Below are 15,694 nucleotides of genomic sequence, written 5' to 3' on the forward strand. Positions count from 1 at the left end.
TTGGTCCTATGAACCACCACCGGCACCTGAGTCTTGTGTGAATTTGAACCCTCTCCTCAACGGGAGTGGGAGAGATCAGAAAACTTAAATTCAGTGGGTCTCTCAAAGACTTGCCAGGGAGGTCCTATATCCAGAGATCCCCAGACTACCTGAGAGCTAGGCCAGCCGAACAATGGTTTCTTGTAGGCAGGAGGCAGGCAGGAATGTGACCCGGGGAGTTGGGCGGTGGGGCGGCTGCTGTGGCGCGGCGGCTGGGCGGGGCCAGGTAACAGCAACCAGCCTTACTACCTGTCCAGGTGCCTCCCATTTCCAGGAGTGCTGCGCAGCCGACAGCACCTGCAGCCCGTTGCAGTCTGTGACGGGCTAAGGACCGGGGACCAGGGGCATGGCTTCTTAGAATCTTTCCCTCGGGGCCAGACCGGGGCAGAGTCCAGTCAAACTTAGCAGAGCCCCAGCGCAGGGGAGGAAGGAGTCCTCCGCACCCCAGCACAGACAGAGGGCAAGATGAAGAAGAACCAATCGGTGCAAGGGACCTTCAGCAAACTCTTTGGGAAGAAACATACAACTCCCACGACCACCTCCTTGTATGCCACCAACCCTCCCTGGATCTTCACCCAGGAGGTCCCCGTAGAGGGGACCAGGAACTTTGGTGAGTCGATTCTAGAGTTGGGGCCGGAAGAGGGAGAGCTCTGTTAGTGGGTGGGGCCAGGGAAATAAAGGGTCCCCCGAAAGCTCCCACTGAAGGGCTTGGCCCAGTGTCTTAGCTCCCGTTCTCCCTGCAGCGAGCTGAGAGGCGCATGTGCCCAGAGAGCGCGTCTGAGGCTCTCTCCTTGGGCTCGGTGCACAGCAGTGAAGACGTGAGACTCAGAGAAGAGGGTGGACGGGAAAGGGACGCGTTAGAACCTGTGAATTAGGGAGAGAGAGAAACTGCTGGGGAAGGGGGAGGAGAGCTGGGGGACTGATTACTGGGCTGGGCTCTGAGAAGGAGGTGCTGTTAGGATCCAGAGGGGTGTGTGTGTATGTGTGTATGGTCTGTATATCTGTGTATCTGTGTGCATGGAGGGGATCCCAGTAAGTCCCAACGCAGGACTTCCTTCTCACTGCCCTGCCTGAGATCCCCACAGTCCTCTTTCTGCAGTGTTTATTCTTCCCCTATGTTGGTTAAGTAACTTTTTTTTTTTAGTTCTTACAGTCATAGGGTTTGTAGCAAGGCCCGCCAATGGAACTTCCTAACCCCCTTACTGTTTTTGTCTTTCTGATCTGGAAGAGTTTCTTTCTGAATCACTTTCCCTCTGCCTCCCTCAGTTCCCTCATCTGTAAAAAGGGGTTTTACTAAATGATCGCTAAAGTTCCAGCTCTCAATCAAAGAGAGCTGAAGGATTGACTCTCCAGATAGCCCTGCCTTGCCCTTACCCCAGACTTCCAGGCTCTGACCTTGCCACAGGCCCTGCCCAGTGTTGCCACACTGGGGTCAGGTTGGTCAGAGGAGCCAGCCAGTTGTTCCAGGGTCATCAGAGCCACTCTCTCTATTCATGCAGCCCCTCCCACTTTGGCATGTTTGGGTTTTCTATCATCGGAAAAAGTCAATAGAGGTGGGGGTTGACTGCCCTTGGTGCCAGCATGTGTGAAGAAATGACTCACATTTTCACTTATTAATACTCACTTTTCCCCTACTTCTATCCCTGTCATCAGAGTCATTCTGGGGTCAGGATTTCTCTAATGGTCTGAAGGGACTCTTTTGGGAAGAAGGGGGCTTGGATCAAGAGAAGAAACTTGTAGGAGCTGGGAAAGTGGGAAAAGTGGTCATAAGATCTTAGAGCTCTCTCTACAAGCAAGGAAACTGAGGCCCAGGAAGTTTTAGTAACTTACCCAAGGTCACCCAGAAGGTCAGGATGGACAGCCATCTAAAAAGGAAGAAATTAATGGACAGTTCAGCTAAGCCCCAGGGCTTAGGCCTTGTGTCACCTTATCAGTTCATCTCAATGCAATTTGTATTTCCTCTAATTTGGGGGAAATGGAGAGTGGAGGGAAAGAAGATTCAGTTGTGGACCAGTCACAGATGACCTTGTGTCCCTGGAGATATAGCAAGGGTGTGCTGCAAGAACCCTACTTGTGGCCCCCCTGAAGTCACTGGACACTACCTGGTTCTAGTCTCCTGATTTAGGGATCCTTTCTTTATTTACTACTAGTTACATCAGCGGCAGCAGAGTTTGCACTAGTGGTGGGGTAGGGGGACTTAAGGAATCTGTGATAGCCTAAATAGAGAGAAAAGTTGTATGGACCTGGCCCCTGACATTGAGGTATTTACAAGCACACCCCCTACCACCACCCCCATGTGAAACACAGAAACAAACTCTACAAATGCAAAACATACCTCAGATATTTACAGTTTATATAGTCAATGAGTGAAGAGGGCTGGTGAGGAAGGGATGGGGCAGCCATTATGAGGATGACCTCAAAATGAGCATCCCTCATCTGTAAGATTATGGAGTGGGACTGCTTTACTATCTTCTTGACCTTGAACAAGTCACTTGACTTCCCCAGGACTCCTTTCCTCATATGTAGCAGGAGGGGATTCCACTAGGTGGCCTCTGATTTCCCCTTTAAATCCTATGATCTGAAGCTGTGTGTTTGCAGGAAGGGATAGAGCCCAAGGTCTGCCCTAATACACCCTGCCAGGCAGAGCTCACAGGACCTTCTTGGCTCTTAATTCAGTGGGATTGAGAAGGAAATGGGTATGAAACTTTTTTTTTTCTTTCCATATCCTCGTCTAAGCTCTGAACTCTGGGCTGGGTGAAGCAGAGGGCACAGGTAGGCCAATAGAGATTAGCCAAAGGTAGCAACTGAAGAAGAGGAAGGAGAAGGAAACATTCCTGTCTCAGTCTTCCCTGACACTTAGAACCTAGTGAGACAGTGGAAGAGGGAACCCTGGATCCAAGAGGTGGCTAGTATCCTTCCTAGGTTTGGGCAGGGCCAGGCGCTCATCAGGGCAGCTCCCTCTCCCCAGGGCAGAGCCCAGGCACACAGCTGACTCAGCCTGGGCTCATCCCAGCACAGGTAGGGGTGGAAAATAAAGCATGCCCTGGTAGTCGGTTCTCCAGGGTTTCCCATGTGCTGAGTTGGAGGTGTTGGGTGCTGGTGGGTGTGGCAGCTGGCCCTCCACCCTGTCAAACAGGAATTGGGGTGGGTGGGAATGTATGGCATGGGGGGTGGGGGGGAAGGATTGTGTATATCAAAGCTCATGTATGAAAAGAATGGACTGGGAGTCAAGAGCCCTAGATTCTAATCCTGGCAGCTATTGACTGCTTCTTCACTTCACTCAATTTTCTCACCTCAGACGCAGCCAATATCCATTCTGACAATCTCCAGGAATTAGGAGAATCATCGACTCTCATCTTGGACTTGGAAGTACTTTGAAAAGCACTAGGAATTATATAAATGGGGTTTTATTTCTACCACTCCCATCTAAAGATTATTTCTAGCATTCTTTGTTCAAGCTTTCCTCAACTCTTTTCTCCTAACTGTCCTGTTAGACATCAGGGGAAACAGATGCTGAGAGGGATGGAGCAACTCTCTCAAGGTCACACAAAGAGCTAGACCCTTCAACCCTCTGTCTGTGATATTGTCTCTGGAACCTGGGATGATGGGGATTGGCCCATCGGGAGACAATAGTAACAGGGATGTGGTGGAAAAATCGATGTAGAAGGATTTGGGCCAGGGCCCTAGGAGCTTGGAAGAGATTGGGGAAGTCCTCACTCTCCACCCCCGCCCCTTTCCCCAGATGCACAAGGAGAGTAAAGGGTAAAATGTACATGTTTTTGCTGATGGAATTTTAAGAAAAAGATTAGAATCCTCTCTTATTTGCACTATTGCCTGTAACTATCCCTGGAATGCCCATCAGACCCCTTAGCACTAGGTAGGATCTCCTGTCCTAATGAGCCTTGTGGAAGGAGCACTGCATTTGCAGTCAGAAGATTCCAGGTTTGAGTCATGACTCCAAACCCTTTACTAGCAATGCTGACCTTGGGCAAATCCTCCCACATCCCTGAGCCTCAATTTCCTCATCTGTAAAATGGGGTTGATGTGAATAATGCCTTCACCTTCTGCCTCATAGGGTTGTGGTGAGGATAAAATGAGATAATGGATGGGAAAGCACTTTGTGATCCTAAAGCACTCTTTAAGCATTAGCTCTTGTGTTCATAGTTGTGGTTCTTCCTTTTAAGCCAGGGTGCTCCCTTACTTCCTGAAGACCTGGAAGGGAAGTTGTGTTCCCAAGCTCCTCTTCATCCCTTCCGTCATCACCCTCCTCTGTGCTCAGTAGAGCTATACTGTTTGCACGTCAGCTTCTTGGTGGGTGGTAACCCACTCTACCCTGACTTTGAGGAGTAGAAGCAGCCTTGAGTATCTTTAGAGAGGCCAGAGTATGGTTCTCCATTTCCTGGTTACCTTGTGTCTGGTAGACAGATGCCCAGGACCCAGAGATGGCATAAGTGTTATAGGCTGATAGCTCTAGGCCTAGAAGGGACCTCAGAGGTCATCTAATCCAACCTCCTCATTTTAGAGATGTAGGAACTGAGACCCACCAAGGTTAAGTGACTTGCCCAAGGTGACACCACTGTAAAGTATCAGAAGGAAGATTTATGCCTAAGAGCTCTTACTCCAGGGACAGTATTCTCTCCTTTGTACCAGACCTAGTCCCGCCCCCACTGTAGGTTTCCTTAATGCCTCTCTAATTGGCTTATACCCCAGAGCCATTTGGCTGAGTGCAGTGGAGAGGAGGCCACCACCCCAAAATCTCCACAGTATATATCTATCATTACTGTCCTTAATGTTCAGATAATATTTTAGACATGCTCTCTTATTTTGGTCCCACGTCAACCTAGTACAGATATTACTATAATAATAATATTAACAACAACAATAATAATGACTAGCATTTATATAGTAATCTAAGGTTTATAGAGCACTTCACATAGGTGATCTCTTCTGATCATCACAGAAATCTGTGTGGTAGGACCTATAATTATCCCCATTTTACAGATAAGTATACTGCAACTAAAAAGCAAAATTACTTTGCCCAGGATCAAACAGGATTTGAACTCAGGTCTTCTCGACTCTAAATGTAGCACTCCATCCACTGTAGCACCTAGGGGTGGCTAGGTGGCACAGTGAATAGAGCACCAGCCCTGGAGTCAGGAGGGCCTGAGTTCAAATCCAACCTCAGACGCTTAACACAAAAACTAGCTGTGTGACCTTGGGCAAGTCACTTAACCCCAACTGCCTTACCTTCCCCCCTCCAAAAAGCAAAAAGCCAAAAACAAACAGAAAACATCCACTGTAGCATCTGGCCTCTTTTGTAGATTAGGAAGTAGAGGCTTCCTGGGAATTGCACAGCCAGCAAATAGCAGGTCACCCAGGCTGGAACAGAAGTCATTTGCTTTTTCTCCTGCATCTCATTAGAGTTGGGGTTCTTAACCATTTTTGTGTCATGAACACCATGGGCAGTTTAATGAAGCCCATGGACCCTCAAAATAATGCTTTTCAACAAATAAAATACATAGGGTTACAAAAAAACCCAGTTATATTGAAATACGATTATTGAAAAATAAATTTTTTAAGTTCATAGCCTCCTGCAATAAAGGAGGATTAAAGAAAACCTGGAAGAGGCCTTGGTCTAGTGTTTGGTTTTTATTGGGCCTCTGGAGGTGCATTCTTCCTAGGTGGAACTAAGCTAATCTTCTCAGCCAAGACGGGGTTGGCACCATCAGAGAAAGCTGACCTGTGACTTTCTTTCTGGGGATGTGAAGGAGACTTTTGTTTGTACTCCTGTTTCCTGGAGGTGTTCTGTGGTTTGCCTGGAGCTTTGCACATACATACTCAACCTGCCACCCCTTTCCTCCCCTAGCTCCCCCCTCTGCAGCACATGTATTATATAATCCCTTGTTGTTGTTGATTTTGTAGCCAATTTATATAGTGCTGGCCAAAGAGCCCTAGATTTCAAGTCTCCCAACCTGGGTTCAAATCTTGTTTCAGTATTTTAACTGTCTGTGTGACCTTAAGCAAACCACTTCCTTTCTTTGGACCTCTCAGTCCACTTTTAAAATAAAAGGCTTGGACTAGACCACCGAGTTTTAACCTGAGGTCCACAGATCCCTGGGGGAATCTATGGATGGATTGGGGAAGGGGATGAACTTGGAAATTTTTATTATTTTAATAACTATTTCAGTATCCTTGAGTTCCTTTGCAATCCTGTATATTTTATGCATCTAAAAATGTGATTCTAAGAAGGCTTCTCCAGACTTCCAAAGGGATCCATGACCCGAACAAGGTTAAGAACTCTCTTGCCTAGAAGATCCCTAAGACCCCTTCCAGTTCCATTATCCTATATTTCCTAGGAAGGATAAGGTGGCTCCCTCCAACCCCACCTCCCTATTCCTCACATACACACTCCATAGCCCCTCTGTGGTTTCCTTTATTCTATATTATCCTTTTTCCATCTATGATCATCTCTCTTCCCTCCCCCTCACACAAGGATATGTCCACCCTTCTTGACCCACCATCTCTTCTTTTATGTTCTTTTGGGACCATCCCCTTAAACTCTCCATGTCCTCTAAAGCTGCCTCTGTCCTTGGACTAATCTGTCCTCTCTCCTTTTGTTTTTGAGTGAAGCAATTACTGATTACTCAGGAGTCCCTCTGGAAAGGGCTGGAGCTTTTCAACCTCTTGTCCTTCTCACCTGCTAATTACCAAGGAAGGATTTCATTATAGTCAATTATTGCCTGCATCCCTTCCTTCCCCTGACAGCCCTCCCTTGGGAAGGCTGTGGCTGCCCCCTGGCTGGCAGGGACAGTGGATTAGAATAGGACCTGGGATGAGGGGGACTGGGGTCACTGGGATTATTCTGGGTTACAATAGCAGAATTAAGCCTCTGTCCCTACCTAATTCCCCAGGATCCGATTAGAGGCTGCCCTCTAGCCTGCAGCTCTGGGGTCATTTAGGCTTGGAAGGTCACTGTCTTTGCCCCCCACTCTTTTTCCACCCTCACCCTGCCCTGAAGGTAGTTCTGTCTTCTCAGAGTATTCAGTCAACAAGCATTTATTCCATTCCCTTCCTCGGAGAAGTATTAAGCACTTGCTACATAGGAGGTACTGTCCTAGGTGCTGGGCAGATAAATACAAGAAACAATCCTGTCCTGAAAAAGCTTTCATTTTGGGGGTTGGTAGAGGATGAATTAGGTATACAAATAAATATAGGATTAAGATGACCCTAGAGTCTATTTGCCCAATAGGATAAGATTTGGTGGAGGAAGGGAGGAGGGAATAGGGGGCAGGGAAGCTGTGTTTATTTTTTTAGAAATGAAAAAAGGTCAAGGAAGAAGGGGAAACAGGAGCCTGGAAATTCTGCCTCAGGACCACTTGGCGCCTTGTTCTGCCTGTTTACCTGTCCCACCCCACCCCTACCTGCCTGCTGATTAGAATCCTAGTGAGAGATTTGGCCCCAGGAGCACCTCCAGGACACCTTCCCTGACTGCCCCAGCCCACACTCATATTTCATCCTCTTGGTTCTCAGTCTTCATTGTCTGAACCACTTGTGGAATCACCCACTCCTAGAATGTCAGTTTCCAGGGACCTTGGAGATAATCTTGTCCACTGCCTGCTTTTACTGAGGAAGAAAGGGAGGCCCAGAGAAGGAAAGCAACATGCCCAAGCCCACACAGCAAATTCATGGTAGAGCTGGGAGTAGAAGCCAGTGCTCCGGAATGCCATTGTTTACTTAGTGTTTGTTACATTGTTGTTGTTGCTTTTGTCCCTCATTTTTGAAGAGGACCATGACATCAGGAAAATGATGGTTTTTTCATACACTACTGTTGTTTTTAAAGATCCCAAAGAGTAGGAAATGCCCACAGACCTCAACATCCCTCACATTGCCTGACACGGTACCTTTGCATGACTCCCTAGTAAATACTAAATGGATCAGGCTCACTGGGAGCCTGGTTCTATTAGCCAGCCAGAAAAGAGACATGAAGGCCAGAGGAAAAGGTGGTTACAGAAAGGATCTCGGGCCTGGCAATCACTCTGGCTCCATGGGACTCCAGCCTCATGACTCATTGCTGGGCTTCCTCCTCCTCCTCTTCCTCCTCTCTCTAGCTTTCCAGGAATCAGATTTCTTAAGTGGAGTCTGTAGGAAACTCATAAAGAAGAACCACAAACAGCTGGAGCATTAATGATGCTGTTCCAGTTCTTACATCTGTCCCTGCCCTTCCATTCAAGACTGCCTGTCACTTTTCTTCACCAACAGCTAGCTACCTGTGAGGTGGTGACTGTGCCTTAGTTTGGCAGGTTTCAGGACTCCCAGACCCAGGGCAGAAGAAAAGACTTACCCAAGGTGGCCAGGTTGAGGCTAGGACTCAGGAATCCTGGCACCTTTGACCAACAGACCTTGCTGGTTGTCTGTGTAGTTACTGAGATGGCCCCCTCTAGAATGCAAGTTCCTTTACAATAGGGACTGGGTTTTTGTCTCTCCCCAGCTCTTAGCACAGGACCTGGTAGAAAGCACTTAATAAATGCTTGTTGACTGGGCAGAGGAAATCTGCACCGACCTGTCATCTGCTTCTGTTATTTTGTCTAGCTGAGGGAGTTTGTTCAGGGGATTAGGATCCAGGGGAAGGGGTAGAGGTGTGAGGGGCAGGAGAACAGGGGAAATGAAAATAGAAAACTGCTAAACTTAGTCCTGGGTGGGTAGAGGGGGAAGAGGGAGGCTGTGAGGAGGAATCTTGGCCCTTGACTCAGGCCACAGGTTTTTCCTCTGTTGCTTATCTGGCTTAAAAAGGAATGTGATGGCTACTCACCTCTCTACAGAGAGATGAAAGACTCAGCTTGCAAAAATGAGATTGGGGGAGGGGGATATGGCAATTGTGTTTGGGGTTTTTGTTTTGTTTTGGTTTTTGCTTTTACTATGTATGTTTATAGCAAGGGTTTTGTTTTTCTTCCTTTTTCTGTGGGGGACATGGGAGGAAGAGAAGGTGGACTTTTGCTGATTAAAAAAATTATTAAATATATTATTAAATAAAACTAAATCAATAGAATATAGTATTAAATAAAGAAAAAAAATTTAAAAGGGAATAGTGATAAGAGTGCTGAACCAGGAGTCAAAAGAACTGGGTTTGGATCCCAATTTCAGGATTTATTCTCCATTTTACTTTGGGAAAGCCATTTGTGCTTCAGGTCCCTGTGAAATATAGGATTAATCATAATTGTACTGTCAGCCTCACTGGATTGTTGTAAAGAAAGCACTTTGTAAACTTTAAAAAGCTATGTAAATATATTAGTGTGGTTATCATTATCATTAATCATGAATTCTACTGGGGCAGCAGCAGATAGCCTTCTGATCCTGGAGTCCAGAGGACCTGAGTTCAAATGTGACCTCAGACACTTACTAATTGTGACCCTGAGCAAGTCACTTACCCCAGATTGCCTCCAATAAAAATAATAATACATTCTACTCTCATTCAAGGGAGATGCTGAGCCAAGGCAGCTAATTGGCACAGGGGATAGCGCTCTGGACCTAGACTCAGGAAGACCTGAGTAAAAATCTAAACTCAGACACTAACTCTGGACCAGTCACTTAACCTCTCTTTGCCTCAGTCGCCTCAACTATAAAAGGGGAATAATAACAGCACCTGCCTCATAGCATTGTTGTAAGAATCAATGAGTTAATATTTGTAATGCTCTTAGCATGGCTGGCATGTAGTAGGTGCTTAATAAATCCTGTTCTTTTTCCTTTTCCCAAGGAAGCCTGTGAGGATGGGTTTTTCATATCAATTTCCATACTATGTCTCACGTAAAGGTTTGGGCTTTTTACTAAAGTTCCTGGGAGGTCTATGTCTTAGAGTTCTCTGGGTGATCGGAGCCCTCCCAGGATTTGGGAATAGGCCAGACAGCTATTCCCAAATCTTCACGTGGTTCTTGCTCACTGAGGCCCCATGGATTCTGATTCTGACATTGCTTCCTTACATTTGATGGGGAGAGGTGTGCTCCCATGTCTGGGTGCTCCATTCATTGCAGATTTCCTCCCTCCTTTTTCCCTATGTATTATTTTAAGGGCATTTCAAGTTGAGATCATTGATGTCAGATCCTCTCTACCCTAACTTAAATTCAAAGGCAGCTTTCAGGGTGAGGATGGGAAAAGAAAACAGGGAAGTATTTGATCTGATTTTTTTTTTAAGATACTATTAACTTTTGCATTACTGTGCTTTTAAGAGAAATTCAATAAAATATATGGCAGAATCCTCAGGAGGCCATGCAAAGGAGGGAAGGGCAGGACTGGGAATGAGGAATAACTAGCAGGGCTTTGGAGCAATCCAATCCAAGCATTTTATTAGTGTCTACTGTGTGCCAGGCCCAAGGCTGGGGATACAAAGAACAAATGACAAAGTCCCTGACCTCAAGGAGCTTATACCCTGTAGAAAGTTTGTTTCCCATCCTGGATTTCTCAGAAGTGAGCAGGGCCTAAGGAGGGGGTCACCCCTTCCATTCCTCAGTCCTAGACAACACAGAGACTTCACTTCACTTTTTTAGTGATTTGAAGAGTTCCCTTCAGGGAGCTGAATAAAAGTTGGGTCTGGAGTGCTGCCCCTGGGCCTGCCTAATGAATGCATGCAAATTTCTAGAATTGGACTGCTGTCCCTGCTCCCCATGAATCCCTGTTTTGCATGCAGCTTTACCAACCTGCTTCTAACCCTAGAATGAACCCTTCTGGAGGGGTGGTGTCTTTGAGGGTAAGTGAGGAGGATTGAGTAACAGAGATCTTCAGATCCAAGAAATTTCTGAATCCTTGTGAATTCAGAATGAGTTCCATAAACACTCACTACGCACCTTCTTTGAACCAGGGGCAGCTAGTGATACCAGGATGTAAAAAATAGGTAAGTAAATACAATCTAATTTGAGAAGGCAAAGAGCATGAAACTTGGGGAGTGGTGGCAGGAGGGGTGGTTACCTGTAACCAGTTACTGTGCCACAGTCCCTGAGGAATGTCGGCCTTCCCTTATAATAAGGAGTTCCTAACTTGGGGTCTGAGGATAAATTCCAGAGCGTCCATGAACTTAGATGGAAAAAAATTACGTCTTTATTTCAAAATAGTGAGATTCCTTTGTAATACTATGTATTTTACTTTAGAAATTTAAAAATATTATTTGGAGAAGGCATCTATAGGCTTCACCAGAGTGTCAAAGAGCAAGGCTAAGAACACCCGCATTATAGCAATGAGGGGATGGTACTCTCCTGTGGCATCAATAGCATCATTCTCTTGGCTCTACCACACTTTGAACCTTAAAGCCCTGGGATCTTAGAGATTGTCTTAGCCTGGGCCCCTCATTTTATCCAGAAGGAAGTTTGGACTCAGAGAGTAGAGTAACTTACTTATCTAAGACCACATAGCAGATTAGCAGCAAAATTGGGACTCCAGCCGAGGTCTCCTGATTCCTAGGTCAATATATAGGAACATAGGCTTAAAAATGCAAAGAACTTCAGAATTTACTTAATCCTATGCCCTCATTTTGCATAAGGGGAAACTGAGTCCCAGAGAAGTTTAGAGACTTGGACAAAGTCATGTAGTTACATAGGTAAAGGCCAGATTTGATAGGAACAGAGCTCCTGGGCCTCCCTCCCTTATCCTGTGACAGGACAGATTGTTTAACATCACAGCTATGACCTGAAGCCAACAACCCCAACCAGGGCCCCTTCTAAGGATGGGTAGTAGCCCATCTGTCTCAGGTTCTCAGGGCTCTAGTTTGCAACCTGATGTGAAACCACAAATGCAGCTGTCCCTCATTTTCATGTGAAAGGCACATTCCTGGAAAGTCCTGCATTAATTGAATATTTGGGAATTCCATGTTAGCATGTAGCCAGCGTTCAATAAATACATACTGAATTGGATCATGCAATTATAGGATTTAGAGCTGGAACAGATTGTACAAATCATCTAATCCGCAAACCCCTCCCCACTGGTTTTAGAGGCAGGAAGTAGCTGAGCCCGGATTTGAACCCTGGTGTTCTGATTCCAAATCCATTGCTCTATGCTTGAATTGAAGTAGAAAAAAAAAATCCTTTTTTCAGTGCATTAGGGGAACTTAAAAGGAATTCTATCCTAAAGCCTTGATTTTGGGGGGACAAAAGTGAACTTAATTTCTCTCTTTTTGGAAATCTGGATTTTTCAGAGATGGAGTTTGTGTGTAGATAGATGTACACACAGACACATATACATACATACATATGTATGTATTTTTATCGCTTAGAAAATTAAAATGGGGTGAGGAGGAAGATCACTTACTGCATTAATTGAGAGGCCCCAAACTGTGCCTGATCAACAATGGAACTTGTCCCTTCTAAAGGTTTACTAGGCAAAGTATAAGTGGGAATTCTGCAATCTAGTATGTCTCAAGTACAATCCAGAGCCTATTTTTGAAGTAAGGTGGTATCCTGCTGGTTCAGACCATCTTACAGTAGCTTCTAAGTCACTCTCTTGTCCTTTGTTCCTTTGACTCCGGGGACTGACTTGACTGCTCGGTTTCTAGGGGCCACTTTCTGTGATTCCAATAAGTTTTATTTTGTTTTGTTTTGTTTCTGCCTCTTAACTCTCAGCTTCTACACCTGGTTCTGCCACTAATCAGCTCTGTGACTTTGGGCCAATTGCTACACTTTCTAGGCTCTATTTTCAACAGCTAGGTGGCACAATGGATAGAGTGCCAGGCCTGGAGTCAGGAAGACTCATCTTCCTGAGTTCCAATCTGGCTTCAGACACTTACTAGCTATGTGATCCTGGGCAAATCACCCTGTTTGCCTGAGTTTCCTCATCTGTCAAATGTGCTGGAGAAGGAAATGGCAAACCTCTCCAGTATCTTTGCCAAGAGAACCCCACAAAGGGTCACAAAGAGTCAGATATGACTGAAATGACTGAACAATAATAACAAAAGCTGAAGTTAAACTACATGATTGCCAAGGTGCCTCCCATCTATAAAAATCCTGTGATTTAGGGCAGGTAGGTGATGCAGTAAATAGAGCACCGCCCTGGAGCCAGGAGGACCTGAGTTCAAATCCAACCTCAGACACTTAACACTTACTAGCCATGTGACCTTGGGCAAGTCACTTAACCCCAACTGCCCTGCACTCCTCGCTCCAAAAAGACCCCCTCCAAAAAAAAAAAATATCCTGTGATTCTCAAGAGGCAAGTCTGTTTTGGAATAGATAACACCTAATACCTACCTTTTTCTTTTGTCTCTGAAACAAGTCCATTGGCTTTTAGAAATATTCTAAGAATTTTTACTGCTAGTAGTTTCAGAGAAACAGATGGCATAAAACTTACAAAAAAAGGAAAAACCTTTGAGTTTCAAACTAGGGACAACTTAAGTTGGCCCTGGTGTTCCTTAGAATGCAAATGGAGCTAGGATTGTTTTTAATCTTATCTTTCAGTCTCTTCTTTCCCCTCAAAACCTGGGGCTCCTGCTGTTCTGTCATCACCCCTCTCTCTTCCCAACTCCCACCCCACCCTGCCAAACTCACCAATACATATACAATTATCCCTTTCACCTGGAGACTTTCCCCATCATGGTTTCAATATAGCACGGGTTGGCATATGAAATTAAATGGGAATTTTGGGGGGAATTTCATGGAAGCTGCAGATGACACAGAAAAAATTTGTAAACTCAGAAATGCATAAAAGTATGTACAGTATTGTATAATATCAATGTTTTATCTTTTAATACCATAATAATTCAAACATCTTCTCTGGTACGAAGGGAAGAACAAACATTTTTACGCAGATTTTCCAAATCATGCAAGCATGGACCCTCTAACCGCTGGGATGTGAAAGGAAATGTATTGAGGGAAACATAAAGGCAAGCAAAGGAGCATATATTTAGAACCAGAAGGGATGTTAGAAACCATCTACTTCAGTCCCTTCATTTACAGATGAAGGATACAGAAGGGGGAAGTCCAGAGGGGCAAAGTAACTTGCCCAAGGTTACTTAGCTAATAAGCAAATGCAGTAGAATCTGAATCCAGTTTGTCTGACTCCCAATCCAGTATACTTTGGGTGCAAAAATTGAAGACTCTAATGTATTTTAATCTCAATTATATTCCCTCTTCATGTTGGAAAAATGATCTTAGGTTATTATTCCTTGATGTCAGTCTCTGAAATTGTTGTTTCTCCTTCATTCTCAAAGAGGACCATGACAGCAGGAAGGTGATGCCATGACTTGCAAGTGAACTGGATTTAAGTGAGGGAGGGCTGTGCAAAGCCACCAGCCTCACTTTCTTCTCTGGAGCTATCTGGGTGCAATGGCAAGATATAAATCAGAACAACTAGAGATGACCCAGGTTGCAGTGGGACACCTTGGCCTTTTTAAACTAAGGTCTTTAACAGGTCCCCACTTTGACTGAGGTAACACCCAATCAATGAGATTAAGGCTAGGTTAGAAATGAGACTGAGGCCATCCTCTTTTACCTAGTCAAAAAAAAAAAAACATCCATCTGGGAGGGGAAGACCCTCAGGGTTTCTGGCCAAAACAGAAACAATTGCTATTTATATTCACTCTGAGGCAATCTAGGCTCAAACCAGGACCCAGTGGGGCTTGGCCTGGGACCTGTTGTTGGCCAATCCTTGAGAGCCTGAGTGATTTGAGTTTAAGGCACAATCCTTAAGAAAGAAATCTAGCCCATAAACCCCAAGATATCTTTTACATTTCAGTGATCAAAATTTACATTCCTTTGGGCAGAGCACCTGCAGGTTTGATACCCTATATGGACAGAGGAAAGGGACGGGGAAAGGAAAGGAAAGGAGAGAGGGAAGGGAGAGAGCGAGCAAGCTAACTCTGTTGCCCAACTGGCAAGTTCCCGTTGAGTCTCCAATGGAGGAGCTCTTACTACTGCTCACAGAAGTTGTTTGTCTTTTGTTCTCAAAGAGGACCATGACATCAGGGAGGTGATGCCTTGACATGCAAGTGAATTGGATTTGTGTGAGGGAGGGCAATGTAAAGTCACCAGCCTCACTTTCTCCTCTGGAGCCATCTGGGTCTAGTAGCAAGGTATAGTTCACAATGACTGAGATGCTCCCTCTTCTCTGAAATAAGTCTGTGAGAGAGATTATTTTCATCCTAGGCTCTGGGTGAGGTAAAGAAAGCCCTGAGTTCCCTAGTAAATCTAACCTGGGGAAGTATCCACATTACTAAGCTGAGCCCTGGTGGTGTGGATACTATCTGGGGAGTGAATATAGAAAGACATTGAGAACTGTCTCTGAACTAAGAGATTTTTATTTGGCCCATCCAAATATGTTTTATGTGCTTCCCTGAAGGGTCAGCTTGCCACAGCTCATAGAGTCCAGTCTAAACACCCTAGCTCAAATCCCTCCACAATCTGGTTCCAATCAATTTCTCCAGATTGGACCCCCACTATTCCCCTGCGTCACTCCTATGTTAGCTAGGTCAGTCTCCTTATTCCCCTAATACTCTTGGTACATCCCTAACTTCAGTGATGGATGCTTTTGTGCCTGGAACCCCCTTTTCCTCCCTCTTCTCTACCTTTCCAAATCCTCCCATTCTTCAAGACCCAGCTCAGAGCCTGTTTTCCAAAAAGACCAATTAGTCTAGTTCACAGTAATTAATAAGATTATGGTCCTTTGAGATGGAAAGAATTTAGTGATG

General features: G+C 45.3%; 1 protein-coding gene across 1 annotated transcript in view; it reads left to right on the forward strand.

Moving 5' to 3' along the window:
* The first annotated feature begins 296 nt into the window (after window positions 1-296).
* CUNH6orf132 (chromosome unknown C6orf132 homolog) overlaps window positions 297-15,694 on the forward strand; it is a 48,508-nt gene continuing 33,110 nt past the window's right edge. The window contains exon 1 of the mRNA XM_069108306.1: window positions 297-649. Within this exon, the coding sequence (XP_068964407.1) occupies window positions 505-649 (145 nt within the window). The 5' untranslated portion in view covers window positions 297-504. The remainder of the gene's footprint in view (window positions 650-15,694) is intronic.

The sequence above is a fragment of the Petaurus breviceps genome, unplaced genomic scaffold (assembly GCF_028583685.1).
Source record: "Petaurus breviceps papuanus isolate PSGF00001 unplaced genomic scaffold, PetGlider_PUasm1.0 90352, whole genome shotgun sequence".
NCBI lineage: Eukaryota > Metazoa > Chordata > Mammalia > Diprotodontia > Petauridae > Petaurus > Petaurus breviceps.